The sequence below is a fragment of the Xenopus laevis genome, chromosome 9_10S, assembly GCF_017654675.1.
Source record: "Xenopus laevis strain J_2021 chromosome 9_10S, Xenopus_laevis_v10.1, whole genome shotgun sequence".
Lineage (NCBI taxonomy): Eukaryota > Metazoa > Chordata > Amphibia > Anura > Pipidae > Xenopus > Xenopus laevis.
In genome coordinates, this window is record NC_054388.1 from 100,781,506 (window position 1) to 100,804,819 (window position 23,314).

At 40.9% G+C, this 23,314-nt stretch overlaps 1 protein-coding gene across 2 annotated transcripts in view; it reads right to left on the reverse strand.

Annotated features, from left to right (window-relative positions):
• The window catches only part of xpo6.S (exportin 6 S homeolog), a 54,751-nt gene that overhangs the window by 15,328 nt on the left and 16,109 nt on the right, over positions 1–23,314 (reverse strand). For both annotated transcript variants that reach the window (XM_041577841.1, NM_001095136.1), the window contains 10 exon segments: positions 19,458–19,944; positions 18,577–18,703; positions 17,902–18,011; positions 16,923–17,031; positions 16,110–16,202; positions 7,453–7,522; positions 7,159–7,318; positions 2,979–3,071; positions 404–548; positions 157–303 (listed from right to left, as the gene is read on the reverse strand). In XM_041577841.1, the coding sequence (XP_041433775.1) occupies positions 157–303; positions 404–548; positions 2,979–3,071; positions 7,159–7,318; positions 7,453–7,522; positions 16,110–16,202; positions 16,923–17,031; positions 17,902–18,011; positions 18,577–18,703; positions 19,458–19,944 (1,541 nt within the window).

Below are 23,314 nucleotides of genomic sequence, written 5' to 3' on the forward strand. Positions count from 1 at the left end.
CACAGCCTTAACCAAATAAACAGGTACACTTTCGTTTAAAACAAAACATTAACAAAAGGGAAAAAAATGATTCCCATAAAATAAATTGAGGCTGTCTGCAAACACACACATTTTCTGCGAGCATGGTCTCTCTTCATACAAACCCCCTTCTCTTACCTCTTCTGGGAGCCGCTGTGCTGAGCTGTCTGTGACACGGCTGAACACCTTCTGGACAGATGGAATGTTAAGAAGGAACATCGGCCGTACAGTTGTGGCTATTGACACAAGCAGATGGCATGCAGACAGCAGCAACTTTTCTTGTACCTTGTGGGAGAAAGGGCAGAATAGCATCATATACTACTCTGAATATACCAGTTAGAATGTGCTATCCAGCCAGTAAGAATGCCCTAGACTTATTTCTCACCTTGGTGCTGATAAGGGGAGGCAAAGCCTCCATAGCAGTAGAGATGATAGAGATGAACTGCTCAGGGTTCTGCCTCTGCACCTCACTGTAGTAACGAGCCAGCCAATGAGAGTAAGCTTGTAACGCTGCCAAGGACTGGGCATGTCTACCAGGCAGAATGAACAAGAGTTTAAATTCAAAAGCACAGCACCGCAGGACCTTTTTATTTGAAACTCAAACACTGGTAGCGGCCTCTCCTTTGCACTGCTCATTCGGACTATGTCCAAGTGAAACAATGTAGAGCTCTCCAGCAGATAAGACTTTATTGCCTATAATGCCTTGAATGCTCTGTATTATTTTGAACCAAAGAAGGGGAAGAAAAGGTGTAGACAATGCACTGTGGGAATTAAGCTGGCCATAGACGCAAAGATCTGATCGTACGAATCGAGGATTCGTACGATTTTCGGACCGTGTGTGGAGAGTCCTGACATTTTTCGTCCGGCGGAGATCGGTCGTTTGGCCGATCGGACAGGTTAGAACATTTCTGTCGGCTGCCGATAATATCTCTGCGTGTATTGCCGATCGTACGATTTTCAGTGGGACACTGTCACTAGCTTTGGTTGGACATAGATATCGTACGATTGCTGTCAGGGGCAGAACATTGCTGATCTGTTCTTTAACTAATCTGACTGGTAAGACTTTGATCTGAATGGTTAGTGGCGGGTCGGGAGATGAGAAAGTCCGATCGTACGATGATTCGTACGATCAGATCTTTGCATCTATGGCCAGCTTTAGACTGCACAGTTTCTGTAGTCAGGCAAGCAGTGAAGAGAAAAGGACAGATAAAACTTTCTGCAGTTGCAATTTCAAAACAAAAAAAATAAGTTCATTATTTGGATGCACATTCCCTATAATAAAGGTCAGGTACTACTCTCAGAAAACATTAAGATTCCTCTCAAACCTATAGAAGCAAGAACTTTAATTGTAAACTGATCAGCCGATATCCTTTCTTCACTTATTTGTACTTTTACAAGACCTGATCAGTCTCCTTTTGAACATGATCCATTATCTTGCAAATATCATGGAGGAAATTATTTCCCCAATTGTCTCCCAAAGATGACTCCAATATGAGGAAATCACAACCATTCAGCATATACTACCATACTCTTCTGCAAGATGTACCTTACGTCGCTAAATGCACATTTCAATTCTCCTCCCATATATTTTACTATAATTTTTATACTCCTTCAGCGGATATTTCTGTCACTGGATGTGGCTGTCCAGTTTCCAACATGTTCCAGAATAAGAAGAGATTTAGCTCAATAACAGCAGGAGGGCCATAGGTTGGACATCCCTATTCTAATGAACTAGCCATGGGCACCAACATAACTGAAAACTAGTTCACAAAACACTAAAGCCAACGTTATATAGTAATTAAACATTATACTCAAATGAATTCCCATTTCCCATTACACCAAGACCACAGCCTCTAAAATGTCTTTATTGGTTTTGCCCTATTTTTTTCCAAACACTTTTTCATCTGAGTTGTTTTCAGATTGTTCTTCCAAAATCTAAATTTATTAATAAAATCAAATTGTTAAAACTCGGATGAATTGAACCGACTCGAAAACATTCTCCAAAAAACTTGAATGTCAGGAAGGCTGCAAATAGCTCCAAATTGATCCCTGGACCTCTCCAATTGTCTCAAACAGCAATCCGGCAGGTTTTACGTGAATAGTCGAATTTGAAATCAACTCGTATCAAATTTGAATAACTCCCTGGTCAAATTTGACAGTTTTGACCATAAAAAAAATTCTTAGATTCTAATTAAAATTTTCAATTCGATCCTTGATAAATCTGCCCCTTAGCTGATAAATTTCTCAGCAGCATCTCTGGAGTATTAGCAACTATTGTATCAATTCTAACAGCTGCCTGTAATGAAACCCAGAGATTCTGCTCAGCAGGGACAAAGATAAGAAATGTATCAACTAATGTATCAATTTAGAACAGTTTAGGGTCAGTCCACACAAGCAGATTCAGGGAGATTTAGTCGCATGGCGACTAATCGCCTCGTCTTCTGGGCGACAATCTCCTCGAACTGCCTTTGCGTGTCTTCCTGTCCGCTATAATGAAAAGTTGCCTGAACTAAAGCACACGTGGCACTTCGTTTTCCGAAGTCGCCTCACGAGGGACGGGAAGAGAAGCGGAGGCAGTTTGGGGAGATTGTCACCCAGAAGAAGAGGCGATTAATTAATAAATCTCCCTGAATCTGCTTGTGTGGACTGACCCTTAGAGAGTCGGTGACCCCCCTACATTCCTAGAGCTGCTTTAGAAGGTTAAAAAATAGACTTTACACTTTAATATTAGGAAAACGGTCACAAATAGAAGGTGATTGGAAAAAGTCTGTATTTCTGTTGAACTATCTGAAACCAACTTAACTGAAAAAAAGTGTTGGAAGGTGAACAACCCCTTTAATGGAAATACTAAGGCAAATTGCTTTTTCCCTCCTTATATCCTTGTCTGGGCTGCCAATTTGGTAAATGAGAGAGGTGCTAAACAAAATGTAGCCCCCTTTTACACCAGATATTATACTCACACATCAATGAGGTCTGGTTTCAGCACAGATGGCACCGCAGTCTCCATGTTATACAGTTTAATTCGAGAGCCATATAAAGTGACTTCAACCAACCTGAGAAAAAAAAGACACAAAGGAATTTAGAAAGTTCGCTTTGCACTGTAGAAGCAAAATACCAATACCATGCATCTAGGGCCCTATGCATTTTCCTATGAAACAACAAGACACACTAAAACATAAAATAGATGCAGAATCCCATCATAGAGGATGCAGAGTTTTGCCCTGCCTGTAGAGAGTAGATGGGTCTCCCATGGGTAAGGCCATACTGGAAAAAGACTGAAGGGTATATGGAGAGGGTATAAGTAAGGCAAGGAGTGTCCGGCTCAAACCAGATCAGTCTTGATATCATTTTCCATTGTCCTGCTACTATAGATATCAATCCCATGGACAGTTCCCGTGTCCCAAGGTATCCTAAAAAGTACTGTGTTTATCCTTTAACCTGTCAGATCACGCCGACCTTTCCACTCTGCCTGATATACAACAAGTGGAGCAGTGTAGATCAAATAGCAGCCCCAAAATAAATAACAATGCTATGCTGGCAGACAGCATCATCTGGCCTTACCCGGCAACTCTTAAAGAAATATTAACGGTTTTCATTTACAGTAAAAAAAATATAATGTACTGTTGCCCTGCCTTGGTGTGTTTGCTCCAGAAACACTACTATAGTTTATATAAAATAAAAGCTGCTGTGTAGCCATGGGGGCAGCCATTCAAACTGAAAAAGGAGAAAATGTTCAGGATACACAGCAGACAACATAAGCTCTGTAGAATACAATAGGATTCTTCAGAACTTATCTGTTATCTACTGTGTATCCTATGCTTAAATGGCTGCCCCCATGGCTACACAGCAGCTTGTTTATATAAACTATAGTAGTACTTATCTGTTATCTACTGTGTATCCTGTGCTTGAATGGTTGCCCCCATGGCTACACAGCAGCTTGTTTATATAAACTATAGTACTACTTATGTTATCTACTGTGTATCCTGTGCTTAAATGGCTGCCCCCATGGCTACACAGCACAGCAGCTTGTTTCTATCAACTATCATTGTGTTTCTGAAGCAAACGCACCTGTTTTACATATGGTACCACTACATTATGTTGTCATTCCTTTAAAACATTTATTTTTTGATGTTAATGTTTCTTTAGGCAGTTTTTATCATATAGCTGTGGAAACCTGAAGAGCTTTTTGCATTTCCATTTCCCCTTTAAGAGATCAGGTAATAGTGGTGTGGAAGAATGACTTCCTCTTTGTTTCTCACCTGGAGTGAACTGTAATTTCACCTAACCTGTTCCTAAGCTTTTCACATAGGATATACCAGATTAGAAAAGGAAGCAGTAAGTTCTTTATTTATTGTATGATTCTACAAAATCTAGATCTCTCTGCAGCCTTTGACACAGTTGACCACCCACTCCTCCTAGACATTCTATACTCAGCTGGCATTTGTTACACTGCTCTTTCATGTTTACATCTTATTTGTCTGACCGTTCCTTTAAAGTTGCCTTCTCTAACTCGACTTCTACTACGTTCCCTCTCTCTGTCGGAGTTCCTAAAGGCTCTGTTCGAGTCCTTCTGCTGTTCTCGCTCTATACTGCTTCGTTAGGAAAACATATTCAGTCATTTGGACTTCAGTATCACCTTTATGCTGATGACACCCACATCTATTTGTCTAATCCTAATCTCCCTCCTTCTGTCCTTTCCCAATTTACAGACTATCTCTCTTCCCCTGTCCTTCAGATATCACTCACAGTAAACACCACCACCTTTCTTTCCACCACACAGGCACGCTGCCTAGGAGTTATACTAGACTCGCATCTGTCTTTTCCATCACACATCCAAACACTGGCAAAGTCGTATTCAACTGTGCAACATTGCCCGAATAAGATCATATCTCAGTTCAGAATCATACAAAACACTTATCCAGTCTCTTATCTCCCGCCTTGATTACTGCAACCTACTTGTCTCAGCTATTCCAACAAGTCACCTTTCACAATTCTAATCTGTTCTAAATGCGGCTGCTAGACTCATTCATCTATCTCACCGCTCAACATCCGCTGCTCCCATATGTATGTCCCTTCACTGGCTCCCAATCTCCTCAAATTCAAATTATTAACACTCACATTCAAGGCCCTTAACAATAAAGCCCCTCCCTAAATGTCATCTCTGATCTCCAAATATACTCCTTCACACAACCTTCTCTCTGCTTCTGATCTTCGCCTCACTTCTCCTCTCATCACTTCTGCCTATTCTGGTCTACAAGACTTCTCTCTGGCTTCTGCTTTTCTCTGGTACTCTCTGCCTTGAGCTGTCAGACTTTCTCCTTCTTTCCAAAATTTCAAACGCTCCTTAAAGGGATACTGTCATGGGGAAAAAAAATACAAAATGTATCAGTTAATTGTGCTGCTCCAGCAGAATTCTGCACTGAAATCCATTTCTAAAAGAACAAACATATTCAATTTTGAAATCTGACACGGGGCTAGACATATTGTCAATTTCCCAGCTGCCCCAAGTCATGTGACTTGTGCTCTGTTAAACAATCACTCTTTACTGCTGTACTGCAAGTTGGAGTGATATCACCCCCCTCCCTTCCCCCCCCCCCAGCAGCCTAACAACAGAACAATGGGAAGGTAACCAGATAGCAGCTCCCTAACACAAGATAACAGCTGCCTGGTAGATCTAAGAACAACACTCAATAGTAAAAACCCATGTCCCACTGAGACACATTCAGTTACACTGAGAAGGAAAAACAGCAGCCTGCCAAAAAGCATTTCTCTCCTAAAGTGCAGGCACAAGTCACATGACCAGGGGCAGCTGGGAAATTGACAATATGTCTAGCCCCATGTCAGATTTCAAAATTGAATATAAAAAAATCTGCTCTTTTGAGAAATGGATTTCAGTGCAGAATTCTGCTGGAGCAGCACTATTAACTGACGCGTTTTGAAAAAAACATGTTTTCCGATGACAGGATCCCTTTAAAGACCCACTTAAAGAAGCTTATTCACTGTACCTTATCGTTGCTGTATCAAAAATCACAAAATTGTTTTAAAATCCTAAGTTCTCAATTGTACCCTAACCTTTACTTTGTAAACTCTACGTTGTAGGGTCCTCTAATCCTATTGTACACTGTAAACCCTTGTTTGTTATCCACCATTTATTCCCTGATTGTTATAACGAAAGTAAAGCACTGTAAATCTTGTCGGCACTATATAAATAAATAATGATAAGGTACATGAACTGCTTGGGCAAATTTCATGTGATATTTATTGTCCAGTCAAAAGATTCAGCCGTTTACTGCACATGTCTAAATACCTACAACTACATAAAGACAAGGATTTCATATTCTATGGTGAATTATAAAATATAACTATATGATTAGAAATCTAACGGAACATCATCTGCTTTGCACACAGGCCTAACATATGGAAGCATAGAAGAGTAGGACAGATAGTACTAAAGGAGAACTAAACCCTAAAAATTTATGTGGCTAAAAATGCCATATTTTATACACTGAACTTATTGCACCAGCCTAAATTTTCAACTTCTCAATAGCAGAAATGATCCAGGACTTCAAACTTGTCACAGGGGGTCACCATCTTGGAAAGTGTCTGTGACACTCACATGCTCAGTGGGCTCTGAGCAGCTGTTGAGAAGCTAAGCTTAGGGGTCGTTACTAATTATCCAGCAGAAAATGAGCTTCCCCTGTAATATAAGCTGATGCTACAGGTTTGCTGATTATTAAATTCTGATGCTAATTGCACTGGTTTCTGTGCTGCCATGTAGTAATTATCTGTATTAATTACTAATCAGCCTTATATTGTGACATTTCTATTCTATGTGTACTGTATATTGTGAGTGGATCCCTAAGCTCAGTAAGTGACAGCAGCACAGAGCATGTGCAGTGAATCAGCAGAAAAGAAGATGGGGAGCTACTGGGGCATCTTTGGAGACACAGATCTTCACTGCTAAAGGGCTATGGTTGCCTTGGTACAGAAGCCCAAAACATAATGTACAACATTTCTAGCTACTTCTTTAGTTAGGCTTTAGTTCTCATTTAATAGCAAAGAGTGATGTCCAAGAGTAAAAGATGCCACGCTAGTAAAATAAATAAATAAATAAATAAATCAATCTAGTTCATTATTCACCTCTCTACAACAGTAAGTGCATCATTAAACCGAGCCCCAAACATGTCTCCAATGAAGTACTCAGCGAGCCTGCCCACAGCCTGCAGAAGGGAGCTAAGGTCTCGAAGAGAGCAGTGCAACCGACGGCAGTCATTCTCTGCTGTAACATTCAGCCGTTGATCTGTAAGGGGAAAGACAGGCAGTAGTCAAACCCTATCTAACAACAAGTACGTCTGTGTGTCTTTAATTTGTGCAAAAGGAGGATATACAGTACCGTGGAGGCATTTTGTTAATGGGCAGGAAGGATACACATACCATTTCCATTTGTCACTAAACACCGCTGGAGTCCCAAGTACACATTAAGGTTTTCCTGCAGTGCTGCAAACTGTTAGAGAAAAAAAAATCCAGAGAAGAAAACATTGGAATAGCAATTATTACCAACAGCGGGTTCTTATGTTCAGGCAGCTTAAAGGGGAACTATCGTGAAAATGAAAATTTAATCTTCACCTTCAGTGCACTGAAAAGGAGATGTTGTGAACTCATCATTAAATCTCTCTCTCTCTTCAGTCGCTTGGGGGACACATGAGACAGTGGGAATAGCTAATGCCACTACAGAATAAGAAAGGTGACTCTTCCTCCGCTGGCTATACCCCCAGCAGTAGGCGAAGCCGAATTCAGTTTTTACCAAAGTAGTACTAAGTAGAGAATAATGACCTATAACTTATAACTTGAACATACTGGCTATAACCAGTAACATGTCAGACGGACAGAGAGGGCCTCCATCCGGGGAGGGAAGTCCTGTGTCCCCCAAGCGACTGAAGAGAAAGAGATATAACGGCGAGTATACAAAATCTCCTTTTCTCCATGTCAGCTTGGGGGACACAAGAGAAAGTGGGGATGTCCCAAAGCTGTCCCCTATCCTCAGGGCGGGAAGGATAGGCCTATGAGGAAGTAGCCACGGCAGCCTGGAGAAGCTTCCTGCCGAAGAGTGCGTCAGATTCCGAAAAAGTATCAAAGTGATAACATTTTGTGAATGAGTGGATGGAAGTCCACGTGGCCGCTTTGCATAGCTGATCAGCTGATGCCTGATTTCTGGAGGCCCAGGATGTGCTCATCCCTCTAGTGGAGTGAGCCTTAACTCTAACAGGTGGAGCTTGACCCTGTGCTATGTAGGATTTTTGTATGGCTTGTTTTATCCATCTGGAGACAAAAGATTTAGCTGCTGGCATACCCTGTCGAGGTCCAGAAGGGAGGATGAACAGTGCATCCGACTTGCGGATATTCTGAACTCTGTGTAGGTAAAATTTGAGAGCTCTGACTGGGTCGAGAGTATGCAGTGTCACCTCCTTTGGATTGGAGGGCGAAGGGCAGAATGTTGGAATGGTGATCTCTTGATTTAAGTGGAAGGCCGAAACCACCTTTGGCAGGAAAGACGGTACGGTGCGGCGGACCGCTCTATCGTGGTGAAAGATGAGGAAGGGTGACTTGCAGGATGGTGCGGTGAGTTCCGAAACGCTTCTGGCCGAGGCTATTGCCAGGAGAAAAACGGTCTTCCAAGTAATTTGGAAAAGAGATCCAAAATGCTTACCTCTGTGGTGGTTGTGAGCAACTTGCTACTCTGGAGGCTCGAGTTAGAGCACTAGAGCAACAAATTGCAACACTACGATCAATTGACAATCTTGAAAGGAGTCTCTTGCTCACCGAGTAGGACCTAGCCGGTCAGATAGTTTGGAGGGAACAGCAGTAGGATATTGAGGCAGCTAGCTGGGTGACCGTTAGAAAATCTAAGGTGGGCAAAAGGAAAACGGAGGCTGATCCGGAGCTTATACATCACAACAAATTTGCCAGATTGCGTGATGATGATGGGAGTATGAACTCCAGATTGGCAATTCTAGATGGGGCTGATCTCTCCAACAGCTGGGAGACCAGTTTCTCTAGTAGTGGTGGGGAGGAGAGTCAGGCCTAAGCAGATTGTGGTTGTAGGGGACTCCATTATTAGGAAAGTGGATAGGGTTATCTGTCGTCCGGTTCGATACAACCGAACAGTTTGCGGTCTACCTGGTGCCAGGGTTCAGCATGTGGTTGATCGGGTAGACAAACTATTGGGTGGGGCTGGGCACGAGCCAACGGTCTTCGTGCATATCGGTACTAATGACAAAATAAATGGTAGATGGAAGACCTTAGATTTCAGGGATCTAGGCTCTAAGATCAGGGAAAGGTCTTCCAATGTCATCTTTTCTGAAATTTTGCCCGTGCCACGTGCAGGTTTAGGAAAACAGCAGGAGTTTAGGGAGCTAAATGCGTGGCTCAAGTCTTGGTGTAGGAAGGAAGGGTTTGGGTTCCTAGAGCACTGGACTGATTTTTCCTTGGGGTACAACCTATACGGTTGTGACATTTTGCACCTCAATGGAAGGGGGTCCACTGTGCTAGGAGAAAGAATGGCTAAGAGGCTGGAGGAGTGTTTAAACTAGGCAAGGGGGGGCATGAGATAAAGAATTATGGGGAAGCTTATGGGGAAGCTAGGGTAGATGGGGCAGTGGGGTTAGTAAGGGTCATGGGGGAGGAGTGAGGGGGGGCATACAGTTTACCAGCTAAGGAGGTCCCTCTGTTACAAGGAAAACAGAATAATACTAACTTAACATATAATTCTCCACTAAGTAATTTCAAAAGTAAAAGTAGTAACCTCCGCTGTATGCTGGCAAATGCATAGATTTTGTCAGGCAAAATGGGAGACCTAGAATTAATTGCATGCTCTAAAAATTATGATAAAATTGGTATCACTGAGACCTGGTGGGATGAAACATGAAACTGGACTGTGAATTTAAATGGTTACACCCTTTTTAGGAGGGACAGAGTGATAAAAAAGGGTGGATGAGTGTGTTTGTATGTAAAGCCTGAATTAAAGCCATGCACTAAAGAAATAACAATAGCTGGCACTGGTGAAGGTGTAGAATCCCTCTGGGTAGAGATTTTGACTGGGCAAAAGGTAACAAAAAGAATTATCATTGGTGTATGCTATAAACCACCTCGTGGCTAAGTAAGTGATGAGTATGAAGCCCAGCTACTCTTGCTGATACAAGCGGCTTCACAGCTGGGTCAAGTTGTTGCTATGGGTGACTTCAATTATCCAGACATTGACTGGGGTAATGGGGTTGCCAAGAAAGAAAAAGCTAGTAGGTTTGTAAATATGCTGAATAACAACTTTTTATTCCAGCTCGTTCAAGAACCTACCAGGAATAACTCACTTTTGGACCTTGTAATAACTAATAATACTGAAATCATCTCTAGCATTTGTGTGGATGAGCATTTAGGGAATAGTGATCATAACATGGACTTCTTTGAGATTCTGTTGCAGAAGCAATTCTATAAGGGAGTAACTAAAACACTAAATTTCAGACATGATTTAACAGTATAAGGGCATCTCTGCAACATATTTAGAGGGAAATGCTTTTCACAGGGTTAAACATGGAACAAAAATGGGAAGTCTTTAAAATGCTGCTTAATAAATATACATGTCAGTATATTCCCCTTGTAAGCAAGCAACGATGTTGCAAAGCAAAACATTTTTGGTTCAATAGAAGTGTTGGTGTTGAGGTGGGTAAGAAAAGACGTGCTTTTAAGGCTTTCAAGTTAGCTGGTACAGCTGAATCATTTATTAGGTACAAGGAGGCCAATAAATCATGCAAAGAAGCTATAAGGCAAGCTAAAATTGATATGGAAAAGGATATTGCAGCAAGCAGTAAAAAGAATCCAAAATTATTTTTTAAATATATTAATATTAAAAAAAATGAAGGAGGAAGGGATGGGACTTTTAGTATCAGAGGGGTCAGCTGGTTGATGAAAACAAAATAAAAGCGCAGATTCTGAATTTATATTTTTCGTCTACACCAATGAGGAACCAGTTAATGAAGGGTTCCTTCTTAATAGTGCCAATTCTAGTAATACAACTAATCATGCATGGTTCACACATGAGGAAATTCAAGAGACTAAAACATGTTAAGATAAACAAAGGTCTGGGGCCAGATGGTATTCATCCCAGGGCACTTAGCGAGCTAAGCTCTGTGATTGCTAAACCTCTTTACTTAATTCTACAGGATTCATTGAGGTCTGGCATAGTGCAGAGAGACTGGCGAATTGCTAATGTGGTGCATCTATTCTATTCAAAAAAGGATCCTGTTCTCGGCCTCAAAACTATAGGCCAGTTAGTCTGATGTCAGTGGTAGGAAAGCTTTTTGAAGGGTTGATAAAGGATAAGATACTGGACTTTATAGCAAATCCTAATACTATGAGTGTGTGCCAGCATGGTTTTATGTGTAATAGATCTTGCCCAGAGACTGGGGCCTGAGACTGAGGCCTCTGCCTGGTTTGTAGGGGCGTCCCCTTGGGGGGGCCTGTTCCACCAGGGGGGGAGCATGGCTTGGGGAATCAGAAAATTGCGTGGTTGGTTTACATCTGGAACATAGGGGTTCCTTGTGGCCCCCCTGGCAGCCTATTGCGGCATTTGGCGCAGGCCAGGTATTTTACAGAGGCTGAGGATCCCCTGGAGAAAATGCCCTCGCTAGCTCCCTCAGACATGTTGAGCCCAAGCGTATTGTATTTTATTTTTATAATACTTGCTGTGGATGCCCCTGCTGTGGGATAGCCAGGGGGAAGGAACCAGAAGTCAGTGCTGGTGTCAGGAACGCATCGGGAGTACAGCCCACGGAAGCCTGTGTCCCCCGTGCAGCTCTGTGTGTCTCGCAATGCAGGGAAAAACCGGAAGGACCGGTGACGTCACTGTCTGCCTACTGCTGGGGGTATAGCCAGTGGAGGAGGAGTCACATTTCTTATTCTGTTGTGTCCTGCCTCCTAGTGGCATTAGCTATACCCACTGTCTCCTGTGTCCCCCAAGCCGACATGGAGAAATAAGACGTTTTCTAAACACAATCAATTAAAAATTATGTACGGTTTTGGAAAATAATAAAGTTAATCTTCATTAACCCTCTCTCAGCATTTGTTTCTCTTCATGAAGGAGTTGAGTGTCAGATAATCATTGACAGTTAGATCCAATATATCTTATAGGGAGGCTCCTTTTGCCTAGAAGATGTATTAGAGCTTTAACTCTATTAAAATCACCAGACATCATGTCTCTCTACATGCAGGATTTGTGCAAAAGGCAGTTACTTTGTTAGATTTTGTTTGTACTGGAATCCGTTATTTCGGTGAGCTCTAATTTATCTTCAAGGAAAGGAGCCCCCCCCCCCCAATAAGATATTTGATCTAAAGGTAAATGACACCCAACTGCTGAATGAAGACAGAATGAAGAGAAACAGATGCTGATAGTGAAGATCAACTTGATTATTTCAGAAATGACGCAGAATATATAATTGATTGTATTTACAAAGTTTCTTATTTCAGTATGCTGAAGCTTATATTAATTAATATATTTAGATAGTTCCTCTTTAAACTGGCCAAAGTGCGTGTGTGTTGGAAACTGTAAGCTCCACTGGGGAAGGAACTTATGTAAATGATGTACAATCTCTGTAAATGTTGCAGAATATGTTGGCACTATATAAATGAAAAACAAAATCTCTGCAGGTCTCTGATAGCATTGAAGGCATGTGGGCACACAGGTGGTGTGAAACAACAGGATTCTCAGGATTTCTTGGGTATTTATGGGTATCTGTTAATAGTATTGCCACTGTACAATGGCCCTACTATATTCAAAGATGATAAAATACATTGCCACATTTATGGTACAATGCATTTTAATAAACATTCTGGGGGGGGGGGGGGGCACATATTTTCCCAAGAGGAAGAAGACAACACAATGATCTAAAATACACTTCTCTATTCTAACAGTGTACTTGGCCCGTACAGCTATCAGAACTGGAATTCCTGATCCCCACCCCCACTATTACAGATTGTTTACAGGGACAAGGAACCTTTTATTTTGATGACCGTATCGCTTCAAGGTTCTCAGCTTGAGAGTTATATTGGAAATGTATATTTGAATAGATGGATGTGATTAGTGGGCCAGCCAGGAGTCTAAGCAATTGTCAGTTGTTTACACACCAAATGCAATATACCAAAATGTTCAGAAGTTCATGGTCACCTGTTAATGAAAAAAAAATGAAGGACAACTGTGCTCTGATTTGGAAGGGGCAAGTAGCTTTCAGTTCAGTAGCTGCAGCATGATGGGCAGAGCAGTGGTTCTTAAAGGAACAGTAACACCAAAAATGAATGTGTATTTACAATGTAATGTACTGTTGCCCTGCATTGGTAAAAGTTCTGTGTTTGCTTCAGAAAGACTACTATAGTTTATATAAATAAACAAGCTGCTGTGTAGCCATGGGGGCAGCCATTCAAGCACAGGATACACAGTAGATAACAGATAAGTACTACTATAGTTTATATAAACAAGCTGCTGTGTAGCCATGGGGGCAGCCACTCAAGCACAGGATACACAGTAGATAACAGATAAGTACTACTATAGTTTATATAAACAAGCTGCTGTGTAGCCATGGGGGCAGCCACTCAAGCACAGGATACACAGTAGATAACAGATAAGTACTACTATAGTTTATATAAACAAGCTGCTGTGTAGCCATGGGGGCAGCCATTCAAGCACAGGATACACAGTAGATAACAGATAAGTACTACTATAGTTTATATAAACAAGCTGCTGTGTAGCCATGGGGGCAGCCATTCAAGCACAGGATACACAGTAGATAACAGATAAGTACTACTATAGTCTATATAAACAAGCTGCTGTGTAGCCATGGGGGCAGCCATTCAAGCTGTAAAAAAGAAGAAAAGGCCCAGGTTACAAAGTATGTAATTGATAAGCTCTCTATAATATAATTGTGTTTATCGGTTATGTGCTATGTAACCTGAGCCTTTTCTCCTTTTATGTAGTTTGAATGGCTGCCCCCATGGCTACACAGCAGCTTCTGAAGCTTCTGTCTTTCTAAAGCAAACACAGAACTTTTACCCGTGCAGGGCAGCAGTACATTAAAATATAATTACCTTGATACATTTTAATATTTTGGTGTTACTGTTCCTTTAACCTTCTTTTTTTTTGGGGGACTCAAGTTATTTTGCAGAAGCGATGTTAAAGCTTTCACACTAAAGAACTAGAACCTGTTATTTTGCAGAAGCGATGTTAAAGCTTTCATACTAAAGAATTAGAACCTGTTATTTTAATCTGTTTAATTAGTTTACGAATGTTTAACAGTAGGAAATAGTTTTACATTATTTAGGTGGAATATGGAGTACCAACCTAAACAGTATGGGGACCCATCTTTGGGTAAAAAGCTCTAAGTTAAGAAATCCTGGCTTGAGATAAAAAAAAAAAAAAAAATACAAATGCCCTTTTAGCCAAATTAAATGCATAGGGCTGGTGTTCAATTCAACCCCTCATAGGCTTTCTAGAGTGTGGGAGATTGGTAAAAACAACGTTCCATACACTATGAAAGCTCTCCATAGTTGTTTGGGACACAGCAAACTCAAGGTACGGGAGAAGCAAGTGACTAAAGAAGAGTAATAAAAGTAAAACAAGAGACTGAAGATCAATTCGGAGGAAAACTGGTAAAAGGCACATAATGGGCAAAGCAGGAATCAAGATCATAGTAGTGGGGACATAAAATGAGCACTGAAATGAAGGAGGTGCCATGGGGTAGAGCACTGGAGGAAAATAACGAAATTAAAAAAGACTGCAGAACAGGATAGATTGGTAAGATCAAGAGTAGTAAGGGAGATAAGGAACAACACGAAAATTGGAGAAATTAGAATGGAGAGTGATATGGACAAAAACAGGAGGCAACCTTCTTTACTATGAATCTAGGAATTACGATGGCAAGTAGTTCTGCCTCATAAATGGGGTAATTCAGCTTTAAGTTAACTTTTAGTATATTCTAGAATAGACAATTCTAAGCAACTTTTCTACATTATTTATTTTGTTATAGTTTTTTAATTATTTTCCTTCTTCTGACTCTTTCTAGCTTTCAAATGGGGGTCACTGATACCATCTAAAACCAAAAAAACCAACACAAATGGCTACAATTTATTATTGCTGCTTGTTATTACTCATTTCTATTGAGGTCTCTCCTATTCATGTTCCAGTTTCGTATTCCAATCAATGCACGGTTGCTAGGGTAATTTGAACCCTTGCAACGGGATTGCCGAAATTGCGAGAGCTACTGAATAAAAAGCTAAATAACTCAAAACCAAAAATAATAAAAAATGAAAACCAATTGCAAATGGTCTCAGAATATAACTCTCTATGTCATCCTAAAAGTTCAAACTCAAAGATGAATGACCCCTTTAAGTCCCAGACCCAATCTACAGTTATTTCAGTGCTGTTGCAATAATAAGTAATAAGTGCTGTCAATATAAGTCAGAATTCATGCAGGGAAAAGCTGAATGCTGACATATGGATAAGTCCCCTGAGCACAAATGTAAATAGGATTAAAGGAAAAGTATTTCCCCCAAACAATGTAGGTCTCTATAAAAAGATATTGCATAAAACAGCTCATATGTAAAATCCTGCTTCATATAAATAAACCATTTTCATAATAATACACTTTTTTATTAGTATGTGCCATTGGGTAATCCTAAATAGAAAATTGCTATTTTAAAAAATAAGGGCCACCCCCTGGGGTCATATGATTCACTGTACTCACAAACATACCAAATAAGCCATACAGTACTTGTTAGGTCACATGAGCCAATTAACAGAGAGTTCTGTATTTTGCTTCAACACTTCTTCCTGTTACAGTTAGAGCTGCAGTATTTCTGGTCAGGTGATCTCTGAGGCAGCACGCAGACCATCAGAAAATGGTGGTTCAAGGCAAGAGATGTAAAAGGGCAATTTTTACTTAAATATTCCAGTTTGGTAAGATTCTTTCATATGCCACTTCATTTGATATAAACTATCTTTTGCCTAAGTATTCATTTTGGGGGTAAATTTTCCTTTAAGTGAAACAAATTACCAGTTTGGAGAAGGCATGAGTAGGAAGCAAGTCCATGATCTTGGCCACTACTTCCAGACTGTGCCGCAGGTATCTCTGCCACTCCGTCTGCTGCTGTGGGACAAAAAGATCAATGATGTTAGCATGAAAGCCATCAAATACAGCAACTGTCTATATATAAAACTGAGAAATATTTAAGGTCAATGGATTCCTGTACCTGCAAAATGGCAATGTACGAAGCGGCAGGAATTCCTAAACTGCTGCTCTGTGTTTAAGGTGCCACACATAAAGCAGCAAATGATGGACTGCCCAAGTACAAATGTATATTTTTATTTGTATAGAACTTTTTTGAGGGCAAAGCACTGCGCAGCAGAACAGAGCCAACAAGTTAAGGCTATCCCCACAGCTTTAAAACTTTTAGTTATCAGGTATTATCTATCCAGATACCATAATGTAATATTAGGGTAAGCTGGCTTCCCTCTGCAATAACTGGGGTCACAGGCCTAATTAAAAAAAGGCACATCAAGTCAGTAATATCTCTGCTAGAGCTGGGATAATGCAATACAAATGAAGTGTTACTGTCCCAGCCTATCCCAGAAAAAATAAACTGAATGTGTAAGATGCAAATTAAATTTCAATATGGCCCCCAATAGTTCACAATGCACATGCTGTGCCCCATTACATACTGTCCGTTCTACTGGTGGAATTTGTTTAAAACACATGCGGAACATCAGAAAGGCCACTTTGATGCTGATAAAATCTACCATAACACATATACATAGTCATTGACATGATGCTTCTACTAAATATCAGCCATGACCCCCACAAACTTACATCATCATCCAGAGTCTCATCATCCAGCTCCTCTAGCTGTGTTTGGTTGTAACGGAACTGGATTCTGTTCAGCACCTCGTTCAGAAGCAAAACAAGTGCATCCTCGTACCTAGAAAGAGCCAAAATAATCAATTACAGATTTCATATAGTGGAGGAATTGGTACATTAAAAGCTTTATACTGGGAAAAATTATTCATTTGGCCTATCATGCTGGTCCTTTAATGCTTCTGTCAAGAAATCACCCTTTTAAAAGGAGAACTAAAGCCTAACTAAAGAAGTATCTAGAAATGTTGTATATTATGTTTTGTGCTTCTGTACCAGCCCAAGGCAACCACAGCCATTTAGCAGTAAAGATCTGTGTCTCCAAAGATGCCCCAGTAGGTCCCCATCTTCTTTTCTGCTGATTCACTGCACATGCTCTGTGCTGCTGTCACTTACTGAGCTTAGGGACCCACTCACAATATACAGTACACATAGAATAGAAATGTCACAATATAAGGCTGATTAGTAATTAATACAGATAATTACTGCATGGCAGCACAGAAACCAGTGCAATTAGCATCAGAATTTAATAATCAGTCCTGTAGCATCAGCTTATATTACAGACCAACCTCATTTTCTGCTGGATAATTAGTGACGACCCCTAAGCTTAGCTTCTCAACAGCTGCTCAGAGCCCACTGAGCATGTGGGTGTCACAGACACTTTCCAAGATGGTGACCCCCTGTGATAAGTATGAGGTCCTGGATCATTGCTGCTATTGACAAGCTCAAACTTTCGCCTGGTCCAATGAGATCATTATATAAAATATGGCATTTTTAGCCATTCGTTTTTAGGGTTAAGTTGTCCTTTAAAACATGTAAATCACTAAACTTTCCTTTGGTATTAATCCAGTTCTAGAACTTAATGGTGTTCATTAAAAATCATACACCCAGGCTAAAGATCATGCCACACTGCAAAGCCTTCCCTCCTGAACTTCACCTGCCGATAATGGCATCTCTGTCTTCAAGCCGGTTCCTTATTTTGTTTGTTAGATAGTCCAGAAACTGTGCCCAGATATCTAGACAAGACAGGTATCCCTCCCGTGTGGGCTAAACAGGAAAGAGAGGAATATTATCTGCAAGCGTTCCAATAAATACCAGATACACTTTACAATAAGCATTGAAGGGGTGGTTTACCTTTAAGTTAACTTTTAGTATGTTATATAATGGCCAATTCTAAACTACTTTTCAATTGGTCTTCATAATTTATTTTTAATAGTTTTTAAACTATTTGCATTCTTCTTCTGCCTGTCTCCAGGGGGGTCACTGACCCCTTGTTATTGTTACACTTTATTACTGATCTTTCTATTAAGGCCTCTCCAATTCATATTCCAATATCATATTCAAATCAATTCATGGTTGCTAGAGTAATATGGACCCTAACAAACAGATTGCTGAAATTGCAAACGGGAGAGCTGCTGTATAAAAAGCTAAACAACTCAAAAACCACAAATAATAAAAAATGAAAACCAATTGCAAATTGTCTCAGAATATAAATCTCTACATCATACTAAAAGTTAAGACAAAGTTGAACAAGCCCTTTAAGTGATGTAGAAGCTCAGTATAGCAGCAGTACTCAGAAATCACATAAAAATCATACGACTAAGCAAGGTACCTGATGAAAGGTATACTTAAAAAGCAGTGTCAGAAATTCAAGCAAAGGGAACTGGGCATTCGATTCTATCCTCCTTAGGTGGACGCTGACAAAAAGCCTTAAGAAGTCGGTGAACTTTTCCACATAGCTGCAACAACAGAGGAAGGGACAATAAATCAGACATTATGTAGTGGACATTCACATCCCAGTTTTGAATATATTTTTAAAGAAACACTGGAGGGGCAATGGTCCATGCTGTCAATTGTTACCCTTTTGGTTAGCACAGAAGAAGCCACCGACAATTGTCCTCCTAGCAACAGCTTAGAAAAGGTTTCAGAGGATGAGCATCTGTTTCTCTTCATTCTCTCTTCATGCAGGAGTTTGGTGTCAGATATAGATCCAATATATCTTATGGGGGGGGGCTTCTTTTGCCTAGATGTATTAGAGCTCACTATTAAAATTACCTGACATCATGTCTCTCTACATGCAGGATTTGTGCAAAAATCAGTTATTTTGTTAGATTGTTTTTGTACAGGAATCTGCTATTTATTTTTTAAAGGTAACTTTTTTTTATTGATATTCAATAACATACATTTAGCCAAAACTGTTACAGTTCAGAAAGTATAGTAGGTGGAAGCAAACTGGAATTAGTTATTTAAGTGAGCTCTAATACATCTGCTAGGAACCCTTCCCCTATAAGATATATTGGTTTTCCGACACCCCTGCATGAAGAGAAAATGAAGAGAAACAGATGCTGAGAGAGGGTTAGTGAACCTAAACTTGATTATTTCAGAAATGATGCAGAATATTTAATTGATTGTATTTACAAAGTTTCCTATTTCAGTATGATGAAGCTTATATTACATTTTCACGATAGTTCCCCTTTAAGAACATGACCTTACCTCTCGTCCAGCTCCTCAAACCGACTCCGTACACTATGAGCGTTTGTCTCCCGTGTAATCCTCTGCAGGAGGTAGAAAGTTTGCTGGCAGACCCTTAACAGATATTCCTGGAATTCCAGGGGAACACAGTTCTTGCACATGAGTTCATTGATACAAGACATGGCCAGGACTCCTAACCTGGCAAGATCCCGAGCGGGTGCTGTAGGGGGACTACTGCTTCTACCATTTACAACAGAAGCCGTTGTGTTGGTGGTAACACTGTTGGTTTGACGGGAGCGAGCGTCGCAGCCCAACCGTGCAAATTGAAATATTGTTGTGAGGAGAGATGGGGTGATGCTGGCAGAAAGGGGGATCCAGCTGAAAAGATGGGAGAGGCACTCAAGGGCCAGGGCACAGACACGTTCACTTTCTGCTTCTAAGCTCGGCGGAGGCTGGCTCAGTTGCTTAGTCAGGTTGGGAGTGTGAATGAGGTTGCTCAGGAGGTCATCTAAATATAAAAAGGCAGAGAAACATTGACAAAATTAAAAATAAAAGGCTTAAAATAAATAATATATATATATATATATATATATATATATATATATATATATATATTTATATATATATATATATATAGCGCAACGGATGAAGCTTGCACTCACAGGTCTTAAAATAAATAAAAATAAAAGTGTTTATTGGAAACAATGAACGTTGAACGTTGAACGTTTCGGCTAGCACTCTATTGTCAAACAACTGTGTTTACTCTTTTTAAATCATAATCACTACACAAACTACCCAAATGACCCTGATCAAAAGTTTACATACCCCAGTTCTCTTAATACCGTGTATTGCCCCCTTTAACATCAATGACAGCTTGAAGTCTTCTGTGGTAGTTGTGGAGAGGGTTGCCACCTTTTCCAGAAAAAAATACCAGCCTTCCTATATATTCATCATTTTTCCCTATTAATAACATTGGGATCAGCCATTATTTTTACTGGCCAGGCTGGTAAAATACAGGCCAGGTGGCAACCCAAGTTGTGGATGAGGCTCTATCTTCTCAGACTGTAAAGCTGCCCATACTCCTTGGCAAAAAGCCTCCAGTTTCCGTAAATTCTTTGGCTGTCTTGCATGAACTGCACATTTGCGATCTCCCCAGAGTGGCTCAATAATATTGAGGTCAGGAGACGGAGATGGCCACTCCAGAACCTTCACTTTATTTTGCTGTAGCCAATGACAGGTAGACTTGGCCTTCTGTTTTGGATCATTGTCATGTTAGAATGTCCAAGTACATCCCATGCGCATGATGAGTGCAAATTTTCCTCCAGTATTTTTTGTATTTCACCTGAAGTTATTTGTGGGGTTTTCCTTGCATCCCTAACAAATTTTCTTGCAGTTGTGGCTGAAATTTTAGTTGGTCTACCTGACCGCGGTTTTCACTTCTTAATTAGAGTTTGAACACTGCTGATTGGCAGCTCCACACTCAAACTTAAATAAACAAATCCTAGCGCTATAGTAATGATTTTTCCATTCAAAAATTATAACCACAAGTTTGGCACTCGCTCACAGTTCAAAGATTTATGGCCCAGGTGCTCTCTGCCCTGGACCCCACGCTAAAAAACCGGAGCGGTATATACTCCCCTTACATCAACAGGTTATCCTACGAAAAATCTTACCCAGGATGTGTTGTGACCCAGGTGCTGCCCCCTGAGTCACTAAGTAGAAAGTATCCACAGCTTGCAGTATATTGGTTGGACAGCTCACTCCAGGGCCCTCTTAGAACAGAATCGCTCGTTTTCAATTCGACATTTAAAACAAATTTCCTTTATTTACACATCATGGTACACCAAATAACATAGCGCCATGAGGTCTGACGGGTTTCGTGCACTTCATCAGAGACCTCCTGATCTACTTGCACACATGTTATTTAAACCCCCAAAAAGACACTCCCAATTAATTAACATATTAACCCTTTTACCAACAAAATCATTTAAAATAAAGTAAAAGTATGCAAAGCATCAAAAACCAACGATTTAACCAGCGAATCCATTGTAATCCATAATTAAATATAAATTCATTATTTACATTCCTCAGAGTTAAATCGTTTCATATTTATACAAAAAATAAGTTAATTAAAATTATTCCAAACATTAGATAGTCAAGCAGCTCAATTCATAGCTATTTGTTTTAAATTCCGTTACAATGTTCGCCTAAGTACCTAAAGATGGTTACATAAGTCATTCATTCCTCTAGTTTCAAACGTTTGTAGCGATTCTATTGCGTGTAAAATAGTGCTCCACTTACTGATTAGAAAAAGCAACTTATATCAAAGACGGAAATCCATTTCACCTCTGCCCTTAATAGTTCCTTTTGCAAATCTCCACCTCTCGGGCCTAATGTAACTCTCTCTTTATGCCCTGTACTGATACCAATCGTATATTGCACTCTTTGAAGTGCCTTGAGACCGGTGTAGTATCAATTCCAGATCTGATGGTATTCAAATGCTCCCTAATCCTATTTTTTAAATTTCTCATAGTGCAACCTACGTACTGTATTTGGCACTTTTTACAGGTGATCAAATAGATTGCTGCCTTGGTGTTACAATTAATATAGCCGTTTCACTAGTAACACTACACTTAAAGGTCTCCGATGTCACAACCACATCACACGTCATACATCGCGTCGATCCACACCTATACATCCCCCGACTTTGTAGCCATGTCCGTGCTTTTGTTTCCACATTAAATAGGCTAGGAGCGAAGGCTGTCCTAAGTGTGGGGGCCTTTTGTGCTACAATCCGAACACCAGGATCCAGTATCCTCTTAAACGCCTTATCCCCAGTGTTTTAGTAGTTCAACTACCTTTTACAATTCTTTTGCTTTCCCCATGACTTAAGCTGGCCATAGATGTTGAGATTTTTAAAAGATCAGATCCTGATCGTGAGACCACGATCTTCTTAGAACGATCGTACGATCGTACCATCAACTAAAAAGACCAATTTGCCAGGAAAGCAAAGGGGATGTCACGGCCGGCACCCAATACCAGAACAAGCACCAAGCACCCTGGTCTCGGCTTCACCAGTAGTGTGACCACCATTGGGCTTCGGGAGGAGCCCTCAGCTTACTTGGGTGCCACCTGGACTTAACGAGGGGTACAAGGCGAGATGTTCTGGCTGGTAAAGGAGCACGGCTGTTAGCAGAGTCTTTTGGGCCGAAGGTCACAGTACAAGAGGATTAGGCAAGTGGATCGTCAGACAGGCTGGGTCGAGGCAGGCGGATATCAGAATCGTCAGGCAGGCAAGGGTCAAAACCAGGTAGTCAATCAAGGGGTTAAGCAGGAGAGTTGTCGTAGGCAGGCAAGGGTCAGGATACAGATTGGAGAGTAGTCAGGAACAAGCAAGGTCAAACACGGATAATCAGAAATTTCAAGACAAATGCACGAGGCTCAAGAAAACCACTAGAACAAGTTCTATCACGGGCAAGGGGCTGTACACAGAATGGCCATTAAATAGTTTCAAATTTCATGCCAAAAGGTGCGCCAAAAACGTGCTGGCTCAAACACGCCAGCGTGCCTGCACCTTTAAGAGGCGCACAGGCGTGCCGCGCGCCTAGAACCCAAGATGGCGACCCCGCCGCACAGGGCACAGGTATCCCCATACCCCTCACAGGGGAGCTGCCTGCTTGGCCCTGCAAACATAGATAGATTGCACTGGGGCCGACAAAGATTTTTTGACCTGGCAGATCAATTTCCTGACAGATGTCGGCCGAAAAATCGTAAGATGTGCGATCGTTTGAATCACACTAACCGCACGATCATTTTGAAGGATTGGTCAGACTTCCCTATAATCGGTCGTTCGGCAAGAAGAATCGGCGCGTCTATGG